Source organism: Balearica regulorum, chromosome 1 (genome assembly GCF_011004875.1).
Source record: "Balearica regulorum gibbericeps isolate bBalReg1 chromosome 1, bBalReg1.pri, whole genome shotgun sequence".
Lineage (NCBI taxonomy): Eukaryota > Metazoa > Chordata > Aves > Gruiformes > Gruidae > Balearica > Balearica regulorum.
In genome coordinates, this window is record NC_046184.1 from 142,790,327 (window position 1) to 142,813,447 (window position 23,121).

General features: G+C 41.5%; 2 protein-coding genes across 9 annotated transcripts in view; both read right to left on the reverse strand.

Annotated features, from left to right (window-relative positions):
- ASMT (acetylserotonin O-methyltransferase) overlaps positions 1-2,345 on the reverse strand; it is a 16,145-nt gene extending 13,800 nt beyond the window's left edge. Inside the window, exon 1 of the mRNA XM_075736809.1 lies at positions 2,249-2,345. Coding sequence (XP_075592924.1) covers positions 2,249-2,263 — 15 coding nt within the window. The 5' untranslated portion in view covers positions 2,264-2,345. The remainder of the gene's footprint in view (positions 1-2,248) is intronic.
- AKAP17A (A-kinase anchoring protein 17A) overlaps positions 1-15,049 on the reverse strand; it is a 21,477-nt gene extending 6,428 nt beyond the window's left edge. The window contains exons 1-5 of one of the 8 annotated variants that reach the window (XM_075736742.1): positions 13,349-14,899; positions 11,097-11,245; positions 9,746-9,986; positions 7,392-8,295; positions 2,807-4,978 (exon numbers count right to left, since the gene is read on the reverse strand). In XM_075736742.1, coding sequence (XP_075592857.1) covers positions 4,956-4,978; positions 7,392-8,295; positions 9,746-9,986; positions 11,097-11,245; positions 13,349-14,110 — 2,079 coding nt within the window. In that variant the 5' untranslated portion in view covers positions 14,111-14,899 and the 3' untranslated portion in view covers positions 2,807-4,955. Of the gene's footprint in view, positions 1-2,806; positions 4,979-6,418; positions 8,296-9,745; positions 9,987-11,096; positions 11,246-13,348; positions 14,900-14,928 lie in introns of those variants that run through there. The other 7 variants (XM_075736751.1, XM_075736732.1, XM_075736784.1 and 4 more) reach the window with 7 other exon arrangements.
- Positions 15,050-23,121: the final 8,072 nt, after the last annotated feature.

Here is a 23,121-nt window from a genome sequence, read left to right on the forward strand (position 1 = left end):
TCACTTTTCCTCGTAATAAAAACTCTGACTGAGAATGTCTTTTAAAGACCATCACAAGCAATCCAGAGTTGTTCTTAGTTTAACTTCCTGGCCTGCAAATAATCACTCAACAAATAATTCAACCAAATAGTCACTGAGCTCTCTGTCAGAGGAAGGTCCCAGCAGAGAAGAGGTATATTCTGCTTGAGGACAGAGTCTTACTGGCTAAAACTTCAGAGAGAGAGATGCAAAAAGAAAACCAAGATGGACAGCAGCTGAGGCAGGCCTTCCTGTCAGAAATTACTTGTGCTCTGTCAAGCATCACAAAGGCAATCAGTGGGCACACAACTGCCTTGCACAGGCCATTTTTCACTTGCTAATCTGACAATCCTCTCCTCCGTGTCTTCAAAAAGAATCCTGCAGAAGGAAGTGTCCCCATGGCTTGGCATGGGCAAGCACCCCTGAAGTCCTTTTACCTGGTGGCTCACCTCAAATGTTTTTTTGCAGCCTTACGTTGTTTGCCAGCCATGTCAGCTGCAGCAAGCAGAAGAGAAAGATTTTGCCAGCCCTTCCCTTTTCTAGTGAAGGTAGAAAGTGACAGACAGCACCAGGCAATTCCTCAGAGCACTTACAGGCACGTGGCCAGGATCATATACAGAATTGCAGGGAAGACCTGCTCAGAAGGTGATCAATCCTTGTTCAGAGACTTGTTGGCAGGTCGAGACTGCTATCAGGGAGTGACTGTGGTGCTACCACAACAGTATCCCCTTCGTGCTGTCCTACAGACAGTCCAGTTTCAAGGACAGCATTCCTGGGTATCCTGTCCAGAGCAGGTAGAGCTCACTTCACAGGTGCCACAGTGCAACTACATTAGGTATCAGCTAGAAAACACTTCCAATCAGACTTAGCCCTTCAAAAGTTTTATAACCTACTGCTATGGTAAAGCGTTTTTTGAGCTAGTATGAATCTTTTTTGTGAGACAGCAGATGACGTTTTCAGGGGATGCAGCATGTGAGGGGGAACTAGATCAAATTCATTTTTTGTGCTGTGATTAAAGAAGAAAGGATGGTGCTGCTTATCATTTCAAACGGGTCTCAAGAGCCCAGTATCAGATTAAGTACAAAGAAAAAAAGGGATGCTTCCTTTTAACAATAATACTTACACATTTAGGAATGCAAGACACTAGAAGGACCCATTCTCCGCACCCTGTTCTGAAGGATCAACTGCAACCAGATTGCTGCTTTATACAAACACCAGAGACAGCTCTGCAAATTTATTGCGAGGCAGCAAAAGATACATTCTGCAGGTAACACATTCATTGGGCTGGGGAAGAGCCTGATCAACAGACTGCAACATAAGCTTAATTAAATAGGTGTTGTATCCAGATTATAACCAATCCAAGGCAGGATACCAGATCAAAACACAGGCAATACATGTATTTCCTCTTAATTATAATAAAAGAATCTCCTTAACTTGTATAGCAGTACATCAGTGGTCAATTTTGCTCACCCATTTATGAATTAAGGCGTCAAACTAGTTGGTTTAATTGCTGTCTTATATAGAATCTAACAACATCTCTATCTCTGCTATCAAACACGAGCAGCTGCAATAGTCAGTTCATGTTCAAGACCTGCCCTAAAGCTGTCACTGGTGCGATGCCCAGGTAGCACTGATCAGTAATTAACTCTCATTGGTTTGCGTTTATAGCCTTGTGGTCCCTGGTGCAGTCCTGCGCTCACAATTTTGGGAACAACTGCAATAATTCCCATTTTCTTTAACAGCTTTCAAGATGATGCTTCCAGATAACATATCAAATGTTTTTTATATGCATACCTAATCATGCATATGCCTTTATTATAGGTCATTGAATAGATTACTCTACAAAGGTAGAGTCAATTAGAAAAAAACATGGCTATGGTCACAGCTTTGGTAACCACCTCTTACTAGCATCAATTAATTCCAGCAATACAACTCATACATTATCAAAATTACTTTACTGTAGCAAGCAGATGGGAAGCACAACAATCATATTGAAGGGTTTGGCCTTGGCCTTGCCCTTGTGGAGCAGCTGTAGTTTCTGTTGAATAAGTTGCTTCCTGAGTCACCTGGTGCAGGGGCCAGGACATAAAAATAAAACTACAGGCCGAAAGGCTGGTTAACTGCAGAGGCTCATCAGCCCTCAGGAACCAGCAAAGACATTCTTCTTTAAGGATCAGAACAGGACTATGTGGTGACACTGACCATACCAACAGGAACTTGGATTTCTTACCCTTTTGAGGCTCATGATCTTCTTTGCTTAACAAGGAAAACCACTCCTGGCTGCCAGTGCCAACAGCCACAGCTCGGACCTTGCTGCAAGCGGTCTGTGATGAGCAGGGTCCTCATCCTCAAACAGGAAGAGGACACACGCTGCCTTGTATCATGATTAATACACTTCTGAACCCTATACATCCTCAAGACCAACGTGGGTTCCCACTGGCTCAATCCTATCCTCCTGGCACCTCTATGAGGACAAAAGGGATACAGCACGTTCTGTGGTGACAGATGTGAAATCTCTCCTGGAGCCGAGTGCAAGAAGAGAGGTGCCTCCTCGCAACTGAGAAAATTCTCATCCTGTCTCACTGGGTGACTTAAGTCTCAAAACTGGAGGCAGAACATTGGAAGAAACCCTGGGCATTTCTGGGGACTCAGTTAAATGGAACAGGGCGCAGAGGTCTCTTTCACTGCTACCAAGGCTTTCCAGCAGGCATGAACACAGCGCTGTACTGCGGTTGCCCAGTCCACGGCTTAATGGTGTTTACACCCCATGTTTATACCACGCCAGTCCTCTTCCCACACTGAAGGAAAACAACATAGCACTATAGAGTGAACCTGAGCTTTCCACAGCAACAAAGGCTGATCTTGAAGTAAGCTTAAAATTGACAGGTATGGCTGCCTGACACAGAGCACAAAGTTGGGAACTATTTGAGTTCTTGGCTTTGCAATGGCATGGGAAGAGATCCAGTTTGAAAGCAGGACAAAACAAATGAAGTCAAATGCATGGGATAAGCTTAACACTTCTGGAAGAATGACTTGTACTGAAGTCTTCCATTATCTTCAAGGATTTCTTTGCCCATCTCCACCCTATACCCCTGGGGCTGCCACGTGTTCAGTCAAGATGAAAGCTGACATCCAGGCTCCAACTTTTCAAACAGCAGTCTAATGGAGAAGAAAAAGACTTACAGTCTCGTTCACCCAGATCCTTGATGTCCAATAAAAACAGTGAATAAGTCCATATTCCTTGTTACAACCCAGGGGAACAAAGCCACCAAAATAAAATCAAACCCTGAATACTGACAGACAAATGGAGTAGGATACGTAACTTTGACACAATGGGACAGAAGTAACATGCAACTCATGACAAGCCTAAGCAAAGAAAGTCAGGTTACTATGGTACATAATCCTTGCTGACCAGTTTCAGAAGTAAACAGGCAGGTATCTTTGCAGACATTCTCACTGGATTGGATTTCTAGCAGCTAAGGGTCTAAAAGTAGAGGTAGCATAGAAGACCCTATCCAGTACTCAACCATACCAACATAAATTCAATGTTTCAGAAGTATTTATTAGTTTGGTATGTTGCTAAATCCTATACTCTTCAGTTCCCTTAACGTTCATATCAGACCCTGCGACTGCAGTGTGATTTAAGCACTGTAAATTTAATAATTAAACAAGACCAAGAACAGTAGTGTGGATTATTTGAACTCCTTCATTAATTAGACCAAAGTTAGTAGTCCGTTTCAAAAGGACAATGCTTTAAAGCAGATAAACCAGCAAAGGATAGACATTAAATACTTAGCTTTTCATATGAACTCAAGGTCACTCAACAGACATACACTGAAATGGTAGAAAAAAAGAACAACTAATTTTATCTGTTCTAGAGAAAAAAAGCAGCAAGTCAGTTCCTGAAAGTCAGTCTTGCAAATCCAAGCAATCAGGTAAGATTTAAGCAATCAGCATCACAACATTCTTCCATAGGAGGGTAAAGCATTGGTAACTTCGGTACTTCAGCTTCTAGAAGCCATTATAAAGCCTGCTGGTATCCTAGGTTCTTTCATTTGAAATACTAAAACCCATAGAAGATACTTGGTAGAAACGTACTCACAATCAATACAGAACAAAAAGCAATTGTTCACTATCAAAAGTTGTATTATTTTAGTTATTGCATCAGGGAGGTTTTTGCAGTAGTACAAGCACATACCTCAGCCATACTAAAAACCTGAATAAATTATAATGGGCATGGCATAATTTATATTTGTGATCTTATTAAAAGATTAGAGTTTCAACTCTTTTCAATGTTCCTTGCAGTTGAAAGCCCATCATCAACGAAGACCACAGGCAACTTGATGCCCAGCCAGTCTTGGAGCAATGGCTACCTTGGAAAGACAAAAGCCTCTGTTTTTCTTGTTGAGCATGATATTACATGTCACAGGATATCCCTTCGGTCACTTGGGTTCTGCTGTCCCAGCTGTGTCCCCTCCCAACCCCAGCCTACCCATTCAGGGGGAACATGCACAAAATGTGAAACAGAGGCGGCCTTGACACTGTGCAAGCAGCACTCTGCAGTAAGTGAAGCATTGGTGTGTTATCAACATTGTTTCTCACAAATCCAAAACACAGCACCACATCGGCAGCTATGAAGAAAGTTAACTCCTTCCCAGCCAGACGCAGTACAGGGACACATGATGCAATACCCATTTCAGAACATTAAGCACTGAAAAGATTTTGGAGAGCTTTGATGAAAACACATACCTGAAGCAACAATACTGCTAAGTGTTAGAATAGATAAAACTCTGCACTGGGCAGTTACTGGGCAACTTTAGGTAGCAGGAATTTTAAGAGGTTTTGATTGGGTTCAGCTTGCAGACTGAAAGAGGACGACTTCCACATTTCCTCTGCATTTTGGAAAGTAAGCATTGGCAAGTAGCTTCAAAGCACTTTCAGGCTTTTCTTCCTGAAGCTGCTGTGAAAAGAAGTAATACAAGCACTATAAACAACTAAGTTACATTATTGTAACATTGTACGAAGCCAGTGCTGGATATGGTGTGTTAAGCTGAATGATTATCAAAGCCTGACAGATGAACATGGTCCCCACAATTATCTGGCCTCACAAATTGCCCTAAACATCAGGGGAGCTTATGGAATTTAATCATTTCAGGGTGGAATATGAAACCTGCTCTTGGCACCTTCTCTGGAACAAAAAAAACCCCTAGCAAGCACAGGTTTTTGTATCAACTAACAGTATCTGTTGGGTTCTTCCAGTATGACTCCAACACTTTCTGGTGACTGCCACTTCTTTAACTGCTTCCACTCTTGGCAATGACACCACATTCATAGCTTGATGACTTCCTGAAAGTAGCATTAAACTTGAATGTCCCTGATTACTTGCATAATACATCAAGACCGCCCCGTCCAACATATCGATTCCAGTGGAAATCCACAGTAGAAATATACTGCAGTAATACTAGTAAGAATCTAATCCTGAGCTCAAAGACATCGGTACTGACAACCATGAGTTAAACTTCTCACATAACTGCAGATGGAATACTTTTTTTTTTTTTTTTTAAAGTGGCATTACCTGACAGTGGGTCAGTGTTTAAGAGCAGGCTAAGCAGAATTGCATGCATTTATGAGCAGGCATCCCACCAGCCTTATCAAATACTTGCAACCAACATTAGATTGGATTTTAGTAAAATCATTACTAAAGATGAACTTCTCTTCCAGTAGATAGGCTTTCAACACTTTAACAAAGATAGCAGAAAAATGAACTCTCCACAGAAAGCTACTGCTCAGAATTCAAGAGATTGGAGGTGTTGAGATTAGATACATCAGTCTAGCTCTCAGCCCCCAAGACAGTCGAGAAACTCACAAGAGAAGTCACAAAAACTTGAGAAGTAACATAACTGGAGATCTTTAAAAACATGAATTGCCAGGAAGATAAAAGAATGTCTACCTTTTCTTTCCACAGCTATTACTGTGGAAAGAAAACTACAAAGATTTCAGCAGCATGGTCTAGTAACAAACAAAGCCCGATTCACTGAAAGCAAAACAAACTCAGCCAGCCAGGGATCCAGCTAAGGTGCAGCACCAATGTGCTTCTCAGGCACTCCAGGAGAGGGATGCACTTTGACCTGATGCATCAATGTGAGGAAAATGGCATCTGAGGACTGTATATAAAGAGCACAGGTCCTGCTGAATTACCAGCTGATATAGCTGTACATAACAGGACCATCAAGAAGTGGCTGAGCTTCATTATTCAAATGTGTAGAGTGATTTTTTTCCAAAATGGGTTGTTGTATAACACTTCCGCAGATTTTAATGTACTGACATATGAAAACAGCAACTTCAGTTCACTGGAAACAGTTTTCTTTTTAATTTTACCATAAAAAGGCAAAATAAACTCTTTCACTGTAACATTATAGCTTTTAATATTCCTGAGCTGCATTTTAGAAGCAAAAGTATACTGAAATGGATTTAACAAGAGACACTGCAGCCTTATGTTCCAACACCACAAGTAAAAATAATTTAGCAAGAAGGCCCCTTTTTCATAAGACAATGGCTAGCTCTGTATGTACCTGAAAAAATGCTTCAAGTGGCTCTATGCCACCTAAAGTAATTACAAAGCCAAATATGTCAACAACATAACAGAAAAACTTTTCAACCATTTCACCACTGCTTCTTACTTCCTACATCAGTGTGCCTCTCTTACCTGGAAAGTATTATTATACAAATGGCATTACATGCCAGAATAATTTGGGCCACAAAGCTTGGCACCATACAGATATATGAAGGAATCATAGCAGTTTAAAAGATATCTTGCATATCTTTATAGTCAGTGTAAGAACTATATGGAAGTCCTGCTATCCATCCCAGTCAGAAAAAACTCTTACTTTGTTAAATTTCATTGTAATTTCATTGAATGCACCAGAAAGCATTTAAAATCAAATCTGTATGTAATGGCTTGTTATGTCTGGAGTTCTTATAACTGGCACCAATGTACTTCTCAAGCCAAATTAGGTGATACAGAGATAAAAACTAAATCGACTAAAATTAAGGTTTAGAAAACTGGAAATCAAGAAAACAGGTTGGCTTTTAGCACTGTACGAAATCAAGCACAAGCACAGGTGGTTATACCTACGTTGTGGTAGAAACCTAGAAAGAGACAACAAAGCACGAAGGAACATCAAAAAAAATCAGGCATCTATTTTCTTGATTTCAGGGACTAGGTGCAAGTTAAGCATTGGTTCAAACAAACGCGTTTGCTATAGCAGTCACACCAATGAGGTCTCGTTTACAACTTTCTGGCCCTTTTGTCCAACCAAATTTCCGAAGAGCCAAGGCCTTCCACTACCCACTCCAAGTACTCCTTTGCTTACTCAGTGATCTCCTCCGGTGCCTTCGTCTCCTGCTCATGCTTCTGTGACTATGACTTCTTTCTCTTCTGTCTCGTTTACGTTCGCTACTGCGATTTCTTCTGTAACGTGAACGTCTGGAGCTTACACTCCTTCGACGAGGACTATGGCTTCGTCGAGGACTGTAACTTCTGCTAGAGTGTCTATAATACCTCCTTTCTTTCCGGCGCTTTTCATCCCGATAACTCACATCTCTTCTGTGCCTGCTCCTCTCTCGTTTACCCTTACTCTCATCAGTGTTTACACTGCTACACGAACGACTCTTTCTTCTCCTTGGCTCTGTGCTATGTTTGCTCTGCTCACAACGTGAGTCCTTCCTGCAGGTATTCTGGTCACAGCTAGAGAGGCTCTTCTGCTGCTGGTTACTGGCAGGAACACATGAAAGTGTCCCAGAACTTCTTTTCTCAGAACACCTCTCAGAGGTTGTGGTATGAAGTTTCTGACCTTCTTTGACATGAACTTTGTCATGAACATTGCCATTCAAGTACTTGCATTGAGTGTTTTCACTCTCAGGGGATGCTACTTCTCTCTGAGAGCCAGGAGCCAGTTTGCCTGTAACAGCTTGTCCTGAGGTAGAAGTGATGCAGCTGGATGACACAGTGTGTGGAACACCACTAGGGGTTTTCAGCGTGTCAGCCTGAGATGCTTCGGTTTCTTCTTTGTTTTGATTAATTGCATCCATTTTTTTGCTCAGAAGATTGTTCAGTAGTTTCTCCCTCAGTTCCTTTTCTTTTCTCTGCAACCCCAGTGCTCTCTCTTTTTCCTCTTCCACACGTTTGAGCTCAGCCTCCTGGAGCCTTCGTCTCTCTTCTAGCTGCTGAAGACGAATCTTTTCTTCATTATGTTCTTGCTCCAAGAGCTTTACTGTCTGAAAGATAGTCAAAGGGAAGGTGAGAGTAAACAAGAAAGTATTTATAAAGCTGCTCATGCTTCCAAGTTATGGTATAACACAAAAACAGCAATATGGCAAGAAAATAAAATCTAACAGACAGAACTTAACCATCTCAAAATAAAATGGTTGTTTTCCTCTTAAATGGAAAAAACCTAAACTCAAACAAGCAAAAAAACCCACTAATACACAACTGTTGTAAGGTGAAACATTAGCATTAGTCCACAAACTTCTGAGTGTCAATTTCTCCTACCTGTTTCACAAGACAAAAACAAAGCTTGGTCTCTATGGCTCCTTAATACCACAAAAATAACACACAAGCTAGAACAACATGTGAAATTTGAAGCATTAAAATACATTTATCAGGGTCGACACTTGAAGGTTTCAGTCAAATTTAAAACATGAATTTCTCTTAGATGATTGCAATCTGTGGTTCATAGATGACTTTACAATGAGTCCATAAAAAACAAGAAATAATTAAGCACACATATTACATAGAAACTCATTTTGTCAGCCACTTTAGAAACTCATGATACTGAAAGACAAGGTTCAAACTTTATTTTTTAATCTGACCAAAACAAACACCTTAGTGTTGACCTCAAAATTCTGGGAGTGAAAGAAACACACTGCTCTGTTTTATCAGACAACCCTTCTATTTCACAGCTGCAAAGTTACAAAGTCTGCAAGAAGTACTTCTCCCTTCTCCTAGCATATAACTGATCACATAGCACTGTACGTGTTCAAAAACACTACTGAGGTACACTGGCATCAAGAAAAAAAACCTGTGCTTTGCCACACAGTTTTTCATTTCTACAGAAAATACTTAACCTACATTACATTACACCCTAACATGACTTTATCGAAGGCTTAAGCAAATGACATCATGTTTCAGTGAAAAATAACAATACTGTTAGAGAGACAGGATCTAACATTTGAAACATTAGCTGACAATACTTGTCCTACAGAAAAATCATTCTGCACACTTTCAAACATCAAATAATGAAAGCTCATTCTCTGAAACTGCAAAGAAGAGTTAACAGAACTGCTGAAAGCCAGAAGGGAAACAGCATCGAAACTGGAATTAGAAATAAGGAGTCTTGCATCTTATCCTCTGTTTAGTTCACTTTACCATGCTTACATATGCCTTTACTGGACTTAAGAGCAAGCATGCCAATTAGTTTACAGGTAAAAAATGCTATTCAGGACTACGGGTTCAAGTTCACTCTTCCATTTACCTATACGTGTGTATTTTACCAAGGGAGAAACACTGTTTCATTGCACTTTTTTGAATTTTTGTTCTAAAGAATAGCATCTGGAGAGGTACTCAATCTGTTGTTTAACAAACAGCGCTTCCCACCCCCTCTCAAGTCAGTAAAAGGCTTTGTTCGCTGGGTTCTTCATTAGCTTCTGAAATAAGTATTAAAGTTACCTTTGCCCTGCTTAGCAGTTCTGCAATTAGTCTAATGGACTGAAGATTTCTCTGAGCTAACAGGAGTTTCCTTTCTTCTAACTTTATCTTCTCCTGCAGTTTTTTCTGTTCTTCAGCTTGAAGCTTTTCAAGTTGTTTTTTGTTTCGTCGAATTTCACGATCTTTCTGTTTCTGTTCTCTCTTACGCAACTTTTCTTCTCTTTTTCTCTCTCTCTCATATTCTTCGAGTTCTTTCTGCTTCCTAAAAAGAGATTCATATTTTTACTTCATCTAGTGCAGGTACAATTTTAGACTCCTGTCTATGTAAAAATATATTTTGTACTTTGAGTAAATTTGTTTCTAAGTAAGTCTTGTTGATGACTGAAAAACAGAAGCAGAAAACAGTGAACATTTTAACCACTAGTTATGATAGCAAATAATCATTAGCCTGTCAATATTTGAAATCAAGTTGGAATCCAAACATAAACCATGGCTACAACAAAAATTTGTTTTTTAAACCATTTTTACCAGAGACAATAACAACACATCAGGCAACTAGGCAGTCAATCACCATAGTGAGAAGAAAATTACCAAGCCAATTTATGTGTGCAGGGTTTGGTGGTTTTTATTTCAATCATTAGGACAAAATGGTAGTTTATGTAAAAGGCTGAGGGTGTCTGAGATCAGGTGTCTCATGACACGATTTTTAGGAAATTGAGTATTTTGTAGATTTAATATTTTTAACTGAACAAAAGCATTAGTGATAATCTAAATAACCTTACAGTTTCAGAAATTGGTTAATTTCTAAACATTAAGCAATGAGAATTTATACACACCAAGGCAACTGGACACCATACAACCTCTGAAACAATAAACACAAATGGAGCATATACTCTGAAGAGCTGTCTTATGACATTTGCACTTACATACACTTCCTTAAAATGTCACTGTTAAAACATGCTTGTATCCCATCCCTTTCCTTGAAAAATACTGATGTTAACAAACAAGCTTTACAATATCAAAAGTTACTTACTAGTAGAACTAGTGCATAATTTTCTGTTTTCCATTTACAATGCACATTTTTCCATCAGAAGGACACACACCATGTAAGTTCCCAGCTCTCGGAATTACAGTTCAATCAAAAAAAAAAAAAAAGTTGTAAAACACTCTTCTCCAAATCTCATAATCCCTGAATCCTACTTCCTCTAAAGGACCACAACATTTTAAATGCTTCGCTTTAACTACAGGAGTAGGACTTTCAAAGGAAACGTGTGTTTAGTTATTTTCTATGTATTGATGCTGATATGAAGGAGTAACTACAGTTTTGTTATGCCTGATTGTTAAAAATATAACTGAGCAATGTGATAAATACCTTTCTTCCTCCTTTTGTTTTTCCTCAGCTTCTTTCTCTTTACGTTTTTGTTCTTCTCTCTGCTTTTCCAGCTCTTGAAGCTTTTGCCTTTCAAGCTGACGCTTCTTAATTGATGCATCACTGAGGTGTTTTGTTGAGTCAAAAGAAACCTTTACAGGATACAATTGAAAAGTCTTAAGTAGACAAAAACCACCATCCCCAACCTACACAATCCCCAACAATTTTAATCTAGCACAGAGGTATCCAAACTGCAGTGTAGTACAATCAGAAATATAAAGCCTTTTATAAAACAAAGGGAACTTCTCTATGTGCCCAAAGCAAGTACAAGACTATTATAACCAGATAACTGGGAACTAAATGCCTGCACAATTAGGTGTTAGTTTACACTTTTGTGTGTGTCTGACATCCAAAAGTAAACTCTAGTGTGGCTTAGGCCCTGGCTGTCCAAGTTTTCAACCTGTCAGAACAGGAGCATACAGAACTCTTTCAACTCATGTATGCTATTAGGGTCTTAGACCAGTAGGTAGAAATGGGACTACATGAAGGCCTCCCTTTCTATCTAGCACTGTGATCCTTAAGCTCCGCAGAAGAAACAGTTCTACCATATTCAGCACCTGGATTAAGCAAGTACTTCCCCACCAATTCTATCATCAAGATTCCCAAACTGAGGTACACTGGGCTGAAGCTCCAAGGGTGACACTGGGAACACAAAAGAAAGGGAAGTTACACAATTCTGAGCAATGCGACCTGGGAAAACACTCAACTTGTAGAACATACGGGCACACCTGGGCCATGCCCAGCTGCGCACAGGAAGAGGACACCAGCAGACATCACAGCCCTGGTGTCCTCATCTCCTATTCTAGATATCAATGCCTGTGCAGGCAGGCAGGGGTCCACAATGCATTCCCACAGGCCCATTGTAAAGAACCACAGGGCAGAGAACAAGGAGCACATACTCTGCAGTTTAATTCACCCGAGCTCTATGTAAAATGATGTTTCCCTAACAGGCTAAAAGGACAGACAGGTAGAAACAGATAAGGTGTTGTGACCTTGCATGAAAGAGATCTGTCCTGACAGCACAGTCGCAAACACAGCCCTCTCTCTTTCCTATCAATGTCCAGAGCAGCTGCCAGGGAGGCATGTTTCCTCTTGCACGGCCAAACTAAATTTGGGAACCCTGATCCCCTGCATGTAAGTGACAGTTTGAATTTCACATCCCCTTGAAAACGTTGGGGGTCAAGGTACAAACAGTTTCTATGCTCCAACTGACAAACTATGATAACAAGATAAAAGATTACAGTATTTTACTTATATTGACTAAACTACAACTTGAATAAACATATGAATGTTACCACATTACACAAAGGATTTTTCCTGAAATACACTTTCTGATTTGATAAATGACTATTGAGGATACTGAAATACATCCGCAAACATTTCATTCAACTAATATGTAAACGTACAGACTACATATCAGAGGAAGCTTTCTTCAAGCCATGCTTTCACAGATACTTCACCTGAACAGACTGCCTTGTTCTCTCATGTCATACTTGTATGTTCTAAGACAATACAGTTAAAGAAAAAAAAGATCTGAAAAACTCAGTATGTAGATATTATGAATTAAGCACACTGCATTCACAGGAAACTATGCTACAGGTTAACATTATTGTTTACGTTTTTGTGGGGCCTTTCTGTATGTGAAGTACACTAATGATTAACTGTGTACTCAGACCACAGGCTATTCAACTTCACAGTCCTGACACTTGTTAGACCTCATTATCAATGCAGGGACCAAATGCAGAGGCTATGAAATTCTCCCCCAAAATTTCTATTTGTAGTGAACATAAGAGAGTCAGTCTCCTGGTGAAATATGCCTGAACTCACTCAGAATTAAAATTTTAAAGTAAAATGACAAGATTTATAAATAACATATGATTTTCTAAAAACCATTTAGCAGTTCATGTTCATATACTTGTTCCATTATGCAATTCTCATTTCTAGAACTGTCTTGTTAAAAAAAAGCAAAACCCCACTCACTTTGTTCACGTAGTCAAACACATTTTTTTTCTATCATTTTCCTTTTAAAATTCTATTACAGTTGTTTCATGAAACTACATTAGTGCTGTTAATGTCACCTGTTGTCATCACTACAGTACATATATATAGAGAGGTTCTAAGCATTAGGGAAATAACATTTAGTTGTATTTGGTCTTTCACACAAGTTCCCATAAAAAAATCCCACAGTTTCTCACCTTTATATTGCAAGCCACTGCTTTGCCATCATCGCCTTTATACATCAGCTTCATCCCTCGCAGGGCATTCATGGCCTTAATGAAACCTGCGTACTCTCGATATTGAACGTAAGCTTCAAAATTTAAATGGCCTCCAAAACTGAAAGTGTGAAAATTTCTGCCAGTCATTTCTTCTCTGTAAGGGTCCAGCATGGGTATGTCTACATTACGTATTTCTCCAAATTTCTTGAAAACTTTTATAAGGACTTCTTCACTTGGCTTTTCCGAGCCAGAGTCCTTTGCTGCAAACCACTTACAGGGTAAGCCCTCTAAGTGAATAGTATCTGGCCTTTCCCCTGGCAAAGTTTCATTCATATCTTTCGCATCACGGAAAAATGAGTCCCAGTCATGTCTGGTAGGAAAGTCGATCTTATATTCTGCAGCACGGACTTTTAAAATGTCAGAGAAGCCACTCAGCTTTATTGTTTTGCCATCAAGGCATGCCAGAAAAGATTTAACCAAACTTTTGTTTTCAACCTCTCCTTCAAACCGGATGAAATCCATCGTACTTTTAGAAATCCGCAGAGTGGAAAACTGATGAGTTTGCACCATCCCTTTCAATCTTTCCATAACTTCCCAGTTCGAAATGGATTTTCCCGGTTGTTTCAGCTGAGGAAGTGCCACACTGATGGTCATTTTTGTAATGGGCTTAAGGTATAACCCACAGGGAGCACAGAGCTCTACAGCTTCTGATGTATCGTGAACTATTGTTGCAGCAGCCATAACACAGAAAAAGCATAGGATAAAAAAAAATAAAAGATGCAAGTTTAAGTTGCAGGCCAACAGTAGTCAAATAAAATAGCCCTTATCTGTAAATAATTTAATTCTTTGGCCATTTAACCATTCCCAAGTTAAAACCATGTCTCTTAATACAAGAGTCAATTAGAGAGTTAAAACCGAGTAGTACAAACATCTTAAATTACTTTATAACCACTAGAGCCTATAAGTAATTAAACCTCATCAAGGCCTCAGGAAAAAAACCAAGAAGCTGATGACAATCTTAGGAATACATGAAGTTGGTATGTGATGGCTCAGAAAGCAGCTACCCTTTTTACAGAAGGAAGGGACTGGCGGAGCGATGTCACACCGCTTTGAAGTCTACTTAACCACCAGTAAACCCCAGCAGGCTAGCGCCGAGGCGGATCCCACGTTCTCCAGCAGAAAGCCCCGGAAGGTGTCTGCAAGGAGAGAAAAACGTCCCGTTTATTTAAAAGCCAGAAGCCCCACCGCCCTGCGACAGCGCTGAGCGGCCTCAGCACTACAAGGCGGGGGAGCGCCGTGAGCCGCACCGGAGCCAGCGACCACCACCGGCTGCGCAACCTGCCCGCGGGAAGGCCGGCAGCTGCCCTCGACGGGAGGAGCTCCGGCGGCGAGCAAGACGCCAGCGGGGAAGGCCTCCAGCGGGCCGGGCCGGGCCGAGCAGGGTTACCCGCAACGCCACCCCCCGCTGGCTCCCCTATGCGTTCCCCGGCCGCCGGATCCCAGGGGCTCCCCGCCGGCTCCCCCCGCCCCAGAAGGGATCCTCCCGGCGCCCGCCTCACCCGCAGCCGGCGGGGTGACTCGGCCCCACGGGCAACGGCCCCCAGCCCCGCGTGCGCAGCCACCCCCGGCCCGTGCCGGCCCCTGCCCCTCTGCGCGCCGCCGGCACCGCTTCCGCTTCCGCGTGGCGGAACGCTCGCCGGACGAGAAGGGGCAGACGCGCTCTCTGTAGTGGCCCTCTCTATGGTAGCGCCTCAACGGCGCCACCTGGCGGCCGGGCGGGAGAGTGGGGGGGGAGCGGGGGGCGAGGGCCGCGCGGTGCTGGGTGGAAGGCGGGCTCGCGCTTCCCGCCGTCCCACAGGCGGGTGCGGTGCGGTCAGCATGCGTACCCCCGCCTCACCCACTAACGTCATTTTCACCCCTTCCCAAGGGCACAGGCACCTTGCCAAAGCCACCCGACGGCGCGGAGGACAGAGCTGGGGTGCGCAGTGTGTGGGTGCGGGTCACCCGCTGCCGAGGAAGACAGCCTCCTGCTTGCTGCTTACCGCGCGTTTCCAATGGCTGGCGCTTTTTTTCTTGAAAACAAACTCAAGCGCTATGTTTATGAAAGAATGGCACAAATCAACAAGACATAATTTAGCTGCATAAACGTGACTAGTGCTGTTTGAGATGCTGTAAGATACCCGAACTTCATACGTGGGTCTGGAAAACATGGCACGTGGCCTACAAGGAACCTGACGGCACCATCAGCGGGAGGCGATGCCGGGGACCCCACAGCAGCCCCACGGGCAGCAGACAACTGAATTGAGCCTTCGGTGTCATCTCGGGGGCTGTGGGGTCTGGGTCCTGCTTGGCTTTCAGCTGCTGCTTTAGGAGGGTGTGAGTCTTCTCAAATCCTGGGTCGAACCTACTGCACCTGAGCTGACATCTCCAGTACTCTAGAGCACCTCGATAGACTCTTAGCCCCCATGCTAGGAAGCTGAATCCTGTTTCTAGTTTACAAGTAGCTATCGGCATGCTGTGGGAATTGCACATAAGAGGTTGAAAACACCCGTGTCCACTTATCTCTGTTTACAAACATTGTGGATGGAGATCCGCAAGATTGGTATGAGAAGCAGCCGAAGGAGGGAGTCTTACGGCAGCAAGACAACCCTATTTTGGCTAGAGAATGCGGAATAAACAGATAGATGGTTTCTGTAAAGAATTTTGAAGGCCACGGTGCCTGGAGTGAGACCTTTTGCTTCATTATCCATGAAATGAATATTAAAGTTGACACCTCTAAATATGATAATGAGCTAAAAGAAGTACATCCTAAACATGTATGACTATAGTATACAACTCTCCACCCAAATCATGTTAAACGTCACCCTTGGGAGGGAACAGCTAAGGTTAGGGTAATAAAGGATATTGAGGAAGTTACCCCCAGGGGGGAGAGAAGAAATTGAAGACCCCGAAGAGGCAGTCGATGGGCTGCGCTCCTTCTCTTCCATCCAAGATAGGGACGCCTTGGTAAGCATTGCGATTTCACCTTTTTGGTAAGAATACCCGGGACAGCATTTTGCTAGCATTATAATTATAATCATACATTAACGCTATTGCAGTAAGTGCGTTTATCGACGGCAATTCTGAACTCTTTAAATCCGTCATTTTAATAAACTTGCTGTTTCAACTTTGTGAAACTGTCTCAGTGAAAGTCTTTTAGGGGGCTCTGACAGGCAAACATTGACTCTGATATATGACTATATATAATCCTTTAGACATAAACTGTTGACCAAGTCTGGGATTAAGACTGGACCTAGCCGCACCTAGGCTCCTCTCTGAAAAGGAGTTTATAAAGCAAGGGGGTCCTTCCTGAACCTCGTGACTCAACGGGAGGGCCTCCCTCAGCCATGTGTCAGACTCTCACCCTTTATGTGACACATGCAGACACATGAATTCAGAGGTCCGGTCCGAGTCTTTAATAGGATGATATTCTTGGTATTCTCGATATCCAGGAACTGTTTAATCAATTGGCAGAATGGGAAGAAGAAAGGGAAATATGGAAAGCATTGCTGCGTCTTTACATAATTGTTCACCAATAAATATTTAAAGCATACCAAAGCACATCTCTTAAATGTGCTCCCATCTTGCACTGGTCCTCAGGTTATAGCAGTGAAAAAAAGGGGGTTAAGTTGCAGTAGTGGGCAGAGGCGGCAGTTGTCTATTTTGCGCTTGTTTGCTTTTTGTCTGCTTTGCCCATTGTACAAATGAGGCAAAGTATTCGACAGGCCATCAGATCCTCAAGTACGGTCCTTAAATGATCTTACACTATTTTGCACATACCAAACACATCAGAACTACTCACTGTAGCCTTACCGTCAGCAGATTCCTCATATTTGGGTTCGCCGCAAGTGAAGGATGCCGAAGTTTCCACAGTTCCTGCAGCAGCAGGCTGGTGCTAAACATTGTGTGGAAATAATAACTTGGAAGCATCAATGAAAACACTCAGCACAGGAGGTCGCCATCAATCCAGCAGCTGCAGCAAGGCCACAGCTGTTGTGCAGAGGTGCTATTTCACGTCACAGATGCTGGTAATTGCTGGCCCTACTCTGTTTCTTTTATGGTTGAGTTAAAGTACCGGTGTAAAGGCAGAATAGGGAACTGCTGCTACCACACAAGAGTTTGAAATAGTTTGTGCTTTATAGTCTGAGAGCCCCTGCATAGTATGTCACACCTTCTCCTACGAACTTGCACTTAGGAGCGCATAAAACAGATATAGTTATGTTCCAGTAGCAGCTCACTGAGACATTGTGCATGGCAAAGATCTTGAATCCCATGCATAATGATAACCTCACCCCCCTGAGACTGTGCCAGAAATAAATAGTCCGTATTTTTAAACTAAAAGAGTAAATCAATGCTCTGAAAAGGTACAAAATGCCAGAAATGAGGTTACCCATGCTGTGACATCAGCCACAAATGTGACAGCTTTCATAGACTATTTTTCTGATACACTCAAAGGAAATAATGTTACAAGCATTGCATTGAATAATATTGTAAAACATACGGGCAAGAAGAAGTAGTGATAATGTACGTAACTTTTAGAAGATGTAATCAAGCATTGATACCACAGTGCGGCAAGCGTAAAGTGTCTCTGCTCAAATGCCATCCTTTGTGTTAGGCAGATGCGTTGGTTTTATTTTTTTTTTTTTTTTCACTGTAATGAGATACCTACATGAGTAAATGGAATGTCTCCCTTCGGGTTTCAGAGTCTGAAGTGAAGGTCAGTAACACAAGGGTATCACACCTACCAGGAAGAGGAAGGATGAACAGGCAAAGTAAAGGTCAGTAAGGGACAGCACTCAAGTGCAACATTGTGTGTAAATCTCGTTTTTAACATAAGACGTTGTCTCTCCCCAACTCTGGCAAAATACATTGTTCTACCACCCTTAAAAAACATCTAGTGTGTCTGAAAGCTTTTACCTTTTTTCTGACGGCAACAGATAGCCTAAGGAAGATATCACTTCTGCCTATAAACTTTCTCAGGGGTACCTTCAGTAGTTACAACACTGAAACCCACAAAAGTTCGCTAGAGGGAGCGCTTGTTATTTACATGTATATAATAGATCTATTCGTAAACACAATTAAAATAGGCTATAAACAGCAGATACTAGGTTTTGTATTCATGCCATAAGGCAGACCATTCTTCCTTTCTTGGAAGAGGATATAATTATCCCAACTACGCATGGTCTTACCCGTGTACTTCTTCTGCTCTTCCTGAAATGCACCATTTTCTTGACCTTAATGGTCACTTCTGGTAATGCATGCAAGATGTTATGTGGGTGTTTACGTAAAATAAAACAACAACCCAGTATAATTCCATTTCCTTTCCTTCCATCTTCCTTCCTCTCCAAAACACACCAAAGAAGAAGAAAAACTCTTTTTAGTTTAAAACTTAGCTCTATAAGTTGGAGAATGATTTATCCCCTGTGCTCATCTAAATCTTCGCTAATATATAATATCCAGAAATACTCCTAGTACGTATCTTCTTAGAAACAGTTAGAGTATGTGGCACCCTGTGGTTACTTTCAGTGTGATTTCTGTTTTCTGTTGTCACTGAACAGAGGAAATCTCTTTATTGTCTCTCACTCTGAAGGGAAAACAAAATGATTCACTGTGCAATTGAACAGTTTATGAATGGTATTTGAAGGTGGAGGCAGCAGCACAGAAGAATCTCTCGGATAAAGAGGTTGCTTAACTGTTGAAAAGCCATTACAATGTTGTTTTCAGACTCTAAATAGCCTCTCCCCACAAAGCAAAACTAAGCCCTGAAGTGGGTGGGAACAGAGGAATGCACCTGGAATATATTGTTATTTTCCATGGTGAGAAACAGCTCCACAAACCATTCAATTTCCTTTCATTAGCTCTACTCAATTATTATTTTTTTTTATCTAACTGAACTCTGTGTGTTGGTGAAGCGTGCGGATCTGACAGATTGTCTGCCTTGGAAAGAGTACGCTTAGAGGTAATACATGTGCTGATGCGAGGCAATTTCAATTAACTGGAATTAATCATCACTTCCTGTGGCTGGTTCTCCACAGGCCTAATTGTTGTATTCTGTTTAAAGCAGTAAGAATATGACAATACACAGAGACAGTTTCACTGTCCCTAATTCATCCTTATGGCAGAGAATTGGTTTTGTTAACACAGATTAGGAGCACGCAACGCAGAGCAGGCCCTTTCTACAAATTTATCTCAGTGCACTGTGCCAGCTGCCGTCTATCTTACACTAAACATAAGCGGCAAAATTTCTACTTTTTGCTTTTGCTGAGGAGGAATTAGCATCTGTAGTGGTACTGATTTATGAACTGTGTCTTTGAACCATAGTGTGCTGAGGCCTATAAAACATAAAATTAGATTCAAGTTGCAAATCTTGCCAGCAAGATTTATGTTTTACATATTTAGAGTACCATGCTCTCAGATTAATTACTGCTATCAAGACCTTGCCACTCAAACCCAATACAGATACTTTCACATATGGTGAGATTTCAATAGCTACCACTTAAAATAAGTCCAAATCTAAAATATCAGATTTTTTTTCTACTTTTTTTTCCATTATCTGTTTAGGGGAAAATATTTGAATGTGATTCAAATTAACATTTGAAAATTAAGCATTTCCTCCACAATATTACATGTTACAGATTGATACCAATCATAAAAGCATCTCCTGTCTTTATGTATAGTTTTTAAAGCCAAAATTTTTCTTAGCAATTTATGAAGTGAAATGCAAGAGCTGCTGGCCTATCTCTTAATCTGTTTCTGAAGCAGAAACGAGCAATGCCTTAATACCAGTAATGTTCCTCACTGGTATATTTCTCTTTTGACAAAGGGAAGAATTCCACAAGATTCAGTACTAGTGCAACTGCTGACACCCCAAAGAATTATTTTTTAAAAGAGGTGAACCTGTGTTATCACAACTATAGAACTATGAATTTCTGAAGAGTTTTAAGCAGACAAGATCCTCTCTGTAGGTTCAGCCTGCCCTCCCCACTAATGTTTCACCTAATCCAGAGTGACCAGAAACGTTTTGGTAGATCTGGCATAAGTAAGTGTGGCATCAATTCCGAGTTTCAGCAGCAATGCCTACAGCCCAGCCTTGTTTCCCAACGCACACATTGAAGAGGTCAGGGGAATCAGTGGCAGAATGCCGTGCTGAGTTGTTGTTGTTATTGCTTTTTGCTCCTGGCAATCCTCCTTCCTCATTTTCCAGGGCCTGATTTTGAAATCTGAAAAACTAAACAAAGGGAGGATGACTAATCTAGATCACATTTGATTTGCTCATAACACTACTCTTTTCATACTGACAGATACTGTCAATATGTCTCAGAATGAGCTTCCAGGGCTCATTTATTTTAAGATTTACATCTTAAAACAAAGTCTTATAGACATTTTTGTTGACCAGATAGTGGGTTTATACTAAAATGTAGATTAATACATCTGAAATAATCATCAGGTGGCCCAAACCACTGACAAAGTTTTGTCAAAGTTTGTTTCTGGCCCCTAATATGTATATACATATGTATCTATCTCTGTACATCTATCTACATATACACACGCATACATGTGTACAAACTATACTGTGCAAACTGACTGCAGCCAGCAGAGATGCACAAGTTTGTTTTGGGAAAGCCCTCTGGTGTTCTGGTGATTCTGTACTAGGGGATGACAATCCACCCTAGGATGAATCTGTAAATACTCTCCTCCCTTCTCTCCCTGGATATGTCAGTAGGTAGAGGCACCACTTCTGAAGAGTTTAGATAGGCAAAAAGCCTTGGTAGTCAGAATGAAACTCTTATGTATGTACCACATATGGCTAATATTGGACAGCAGTCAACTTCCAGCTAGAGGCTGAAAGGTCCCAAAAAGATTAGGTTGTTGAACTTGCCGCAAATGAGCAGATATTCAGGTACTATTGCTTGAACACATCTCAGTGGGTATCAGGCAGCCTAAATTGCCTACACCTGAAAAGCACCCATCACACTCCTGGATGGAGTTCAGACCATACGTTTCAGCAGCAGTCTTCTAATTGTGGGTTAATTCAGGACATTCATCCCGTGATAGCTATTTGATAAAGCTTCCTATCTCCATTTCCTTTGATTTTAGCAACTGCCAGATCAGGCTGGTAAACGTGATGCTGGAAGCGTGGATCTACACTGGACCATGCTTAAAGAAGCATGCAAGTTCGATTTGCCACCAGGACATGAGAACTTGCAAAGATCCTTGTGCATCTTCCTGTTCCAAGCCTTCTCATTAAATTATGGGAAGAAATAAGTGATAACTGAAACTACATACACTGAGAGCGGAAAGTTTTGGGGAAGTCAGCTACGTTCTCACTGATTTTGCCAGAGGAGAATTGGGATTCGTGAGTGAAAATACATACAAGTGACAACCTCTGTGTGACTTGTCTCTTTGTAAGCAATTGACAGGGGTTAGGATAAAGTCAAGCAAGAGTTATAGGAGAAGTGGAAGATGCAATTTAGGGCAAAGCTTCTTGCACATTTTTTGGTCTGTGTAATAGTTATATTTTCTCATGAGAAGCCATTAGCAATGCTGTCTATATAAAAGGCTGCTGTGAAGACTCTGAAGAAATGTGATGCAGCTTTGGCCATTAAGCGAAACACCTTATACAGGAATTTATGAAATTCAGATGTTCTTTTTCCAGGACCTGGAGTGTGCCAGCAGGCCTTAACTGCCCTGACCAGCATCACCAGGGTCCCACATCAGTGGATCCTCTGCCCAAGGGTCCCATCTGAGCCATGGTGCAGGTAGTCCTGACTTGCTAACTGCATTCCTGGATTGACCTTAGACTGGACTTCACACCTCGCCCTGTCTGATGATCGACAGGCAGTCAGAGGAGCCCGTCCCTATCACCATCCTGGCCCTGCTTGGGCGCTGCAAGACAGTGTCCTGACTGGTGAGAGTGCTGCCCTGTCAGCGCTAAGGACACCTGTGGCTCCTCTTGCCGCACAGAGAAAGGTCCATCTTGCTGTTCACTGACAGCTCATGTTAGAAATAAAGATTCTGGTAAGTGTTCTAAAAATAAGCTGTGACAGAAAAGATGGGCATCTGGTGAATTTCACAACTGCTGATAATCTTCTAAGTTCTACAGAGAACTGGAGGAAAATTTTGAGCTGAAGATGTCTTCTGAGCCTTCAGTTTACTGAGTACAGCATGAAGCAATGACTCTGCTAAATGCTTATTTGTGATAACAAATTCATAGACTGCTTTCTCTTCATCTCTCATTAGGATCTTTGAAATATGTCCCACATAAGAGGTAAGTTAAAACAGGGTTCAGCAATTTTCTGAAGTGCCAATGTAACTATCTGGTGGTCAAAGCTGCTGCTGATTAAAATCTCTTCAGTTTTACTTATGGCTTTCTGTAACAAGAACACAGAAAATGTAGGCTGGGTTTTCCTAAATTGCTCATCAAAGCAGCAGCTTTTATTCTGTTCCTTGTTTCGCAACTGCTTCTTACATGAATTTGGGCAAAATACTTGCCTGAGCACTGTTTCTTACTGACTTTATCAACCAGAGTCGACCTGAAAGATGCTAGGCAGAGGTGTGTATTTTCATTTTGCAGCTTACTTTGAAGTGTGTAATCAAAATAAAAAATAAAATGGGTATCTAACATTTTTTTAAAAAGGTGATCCTTATGACAAATAAATGAAGGCATTTCTGCAAGATTTGTATGATAGAGCACGAGAAATCAGCTGTTGCAT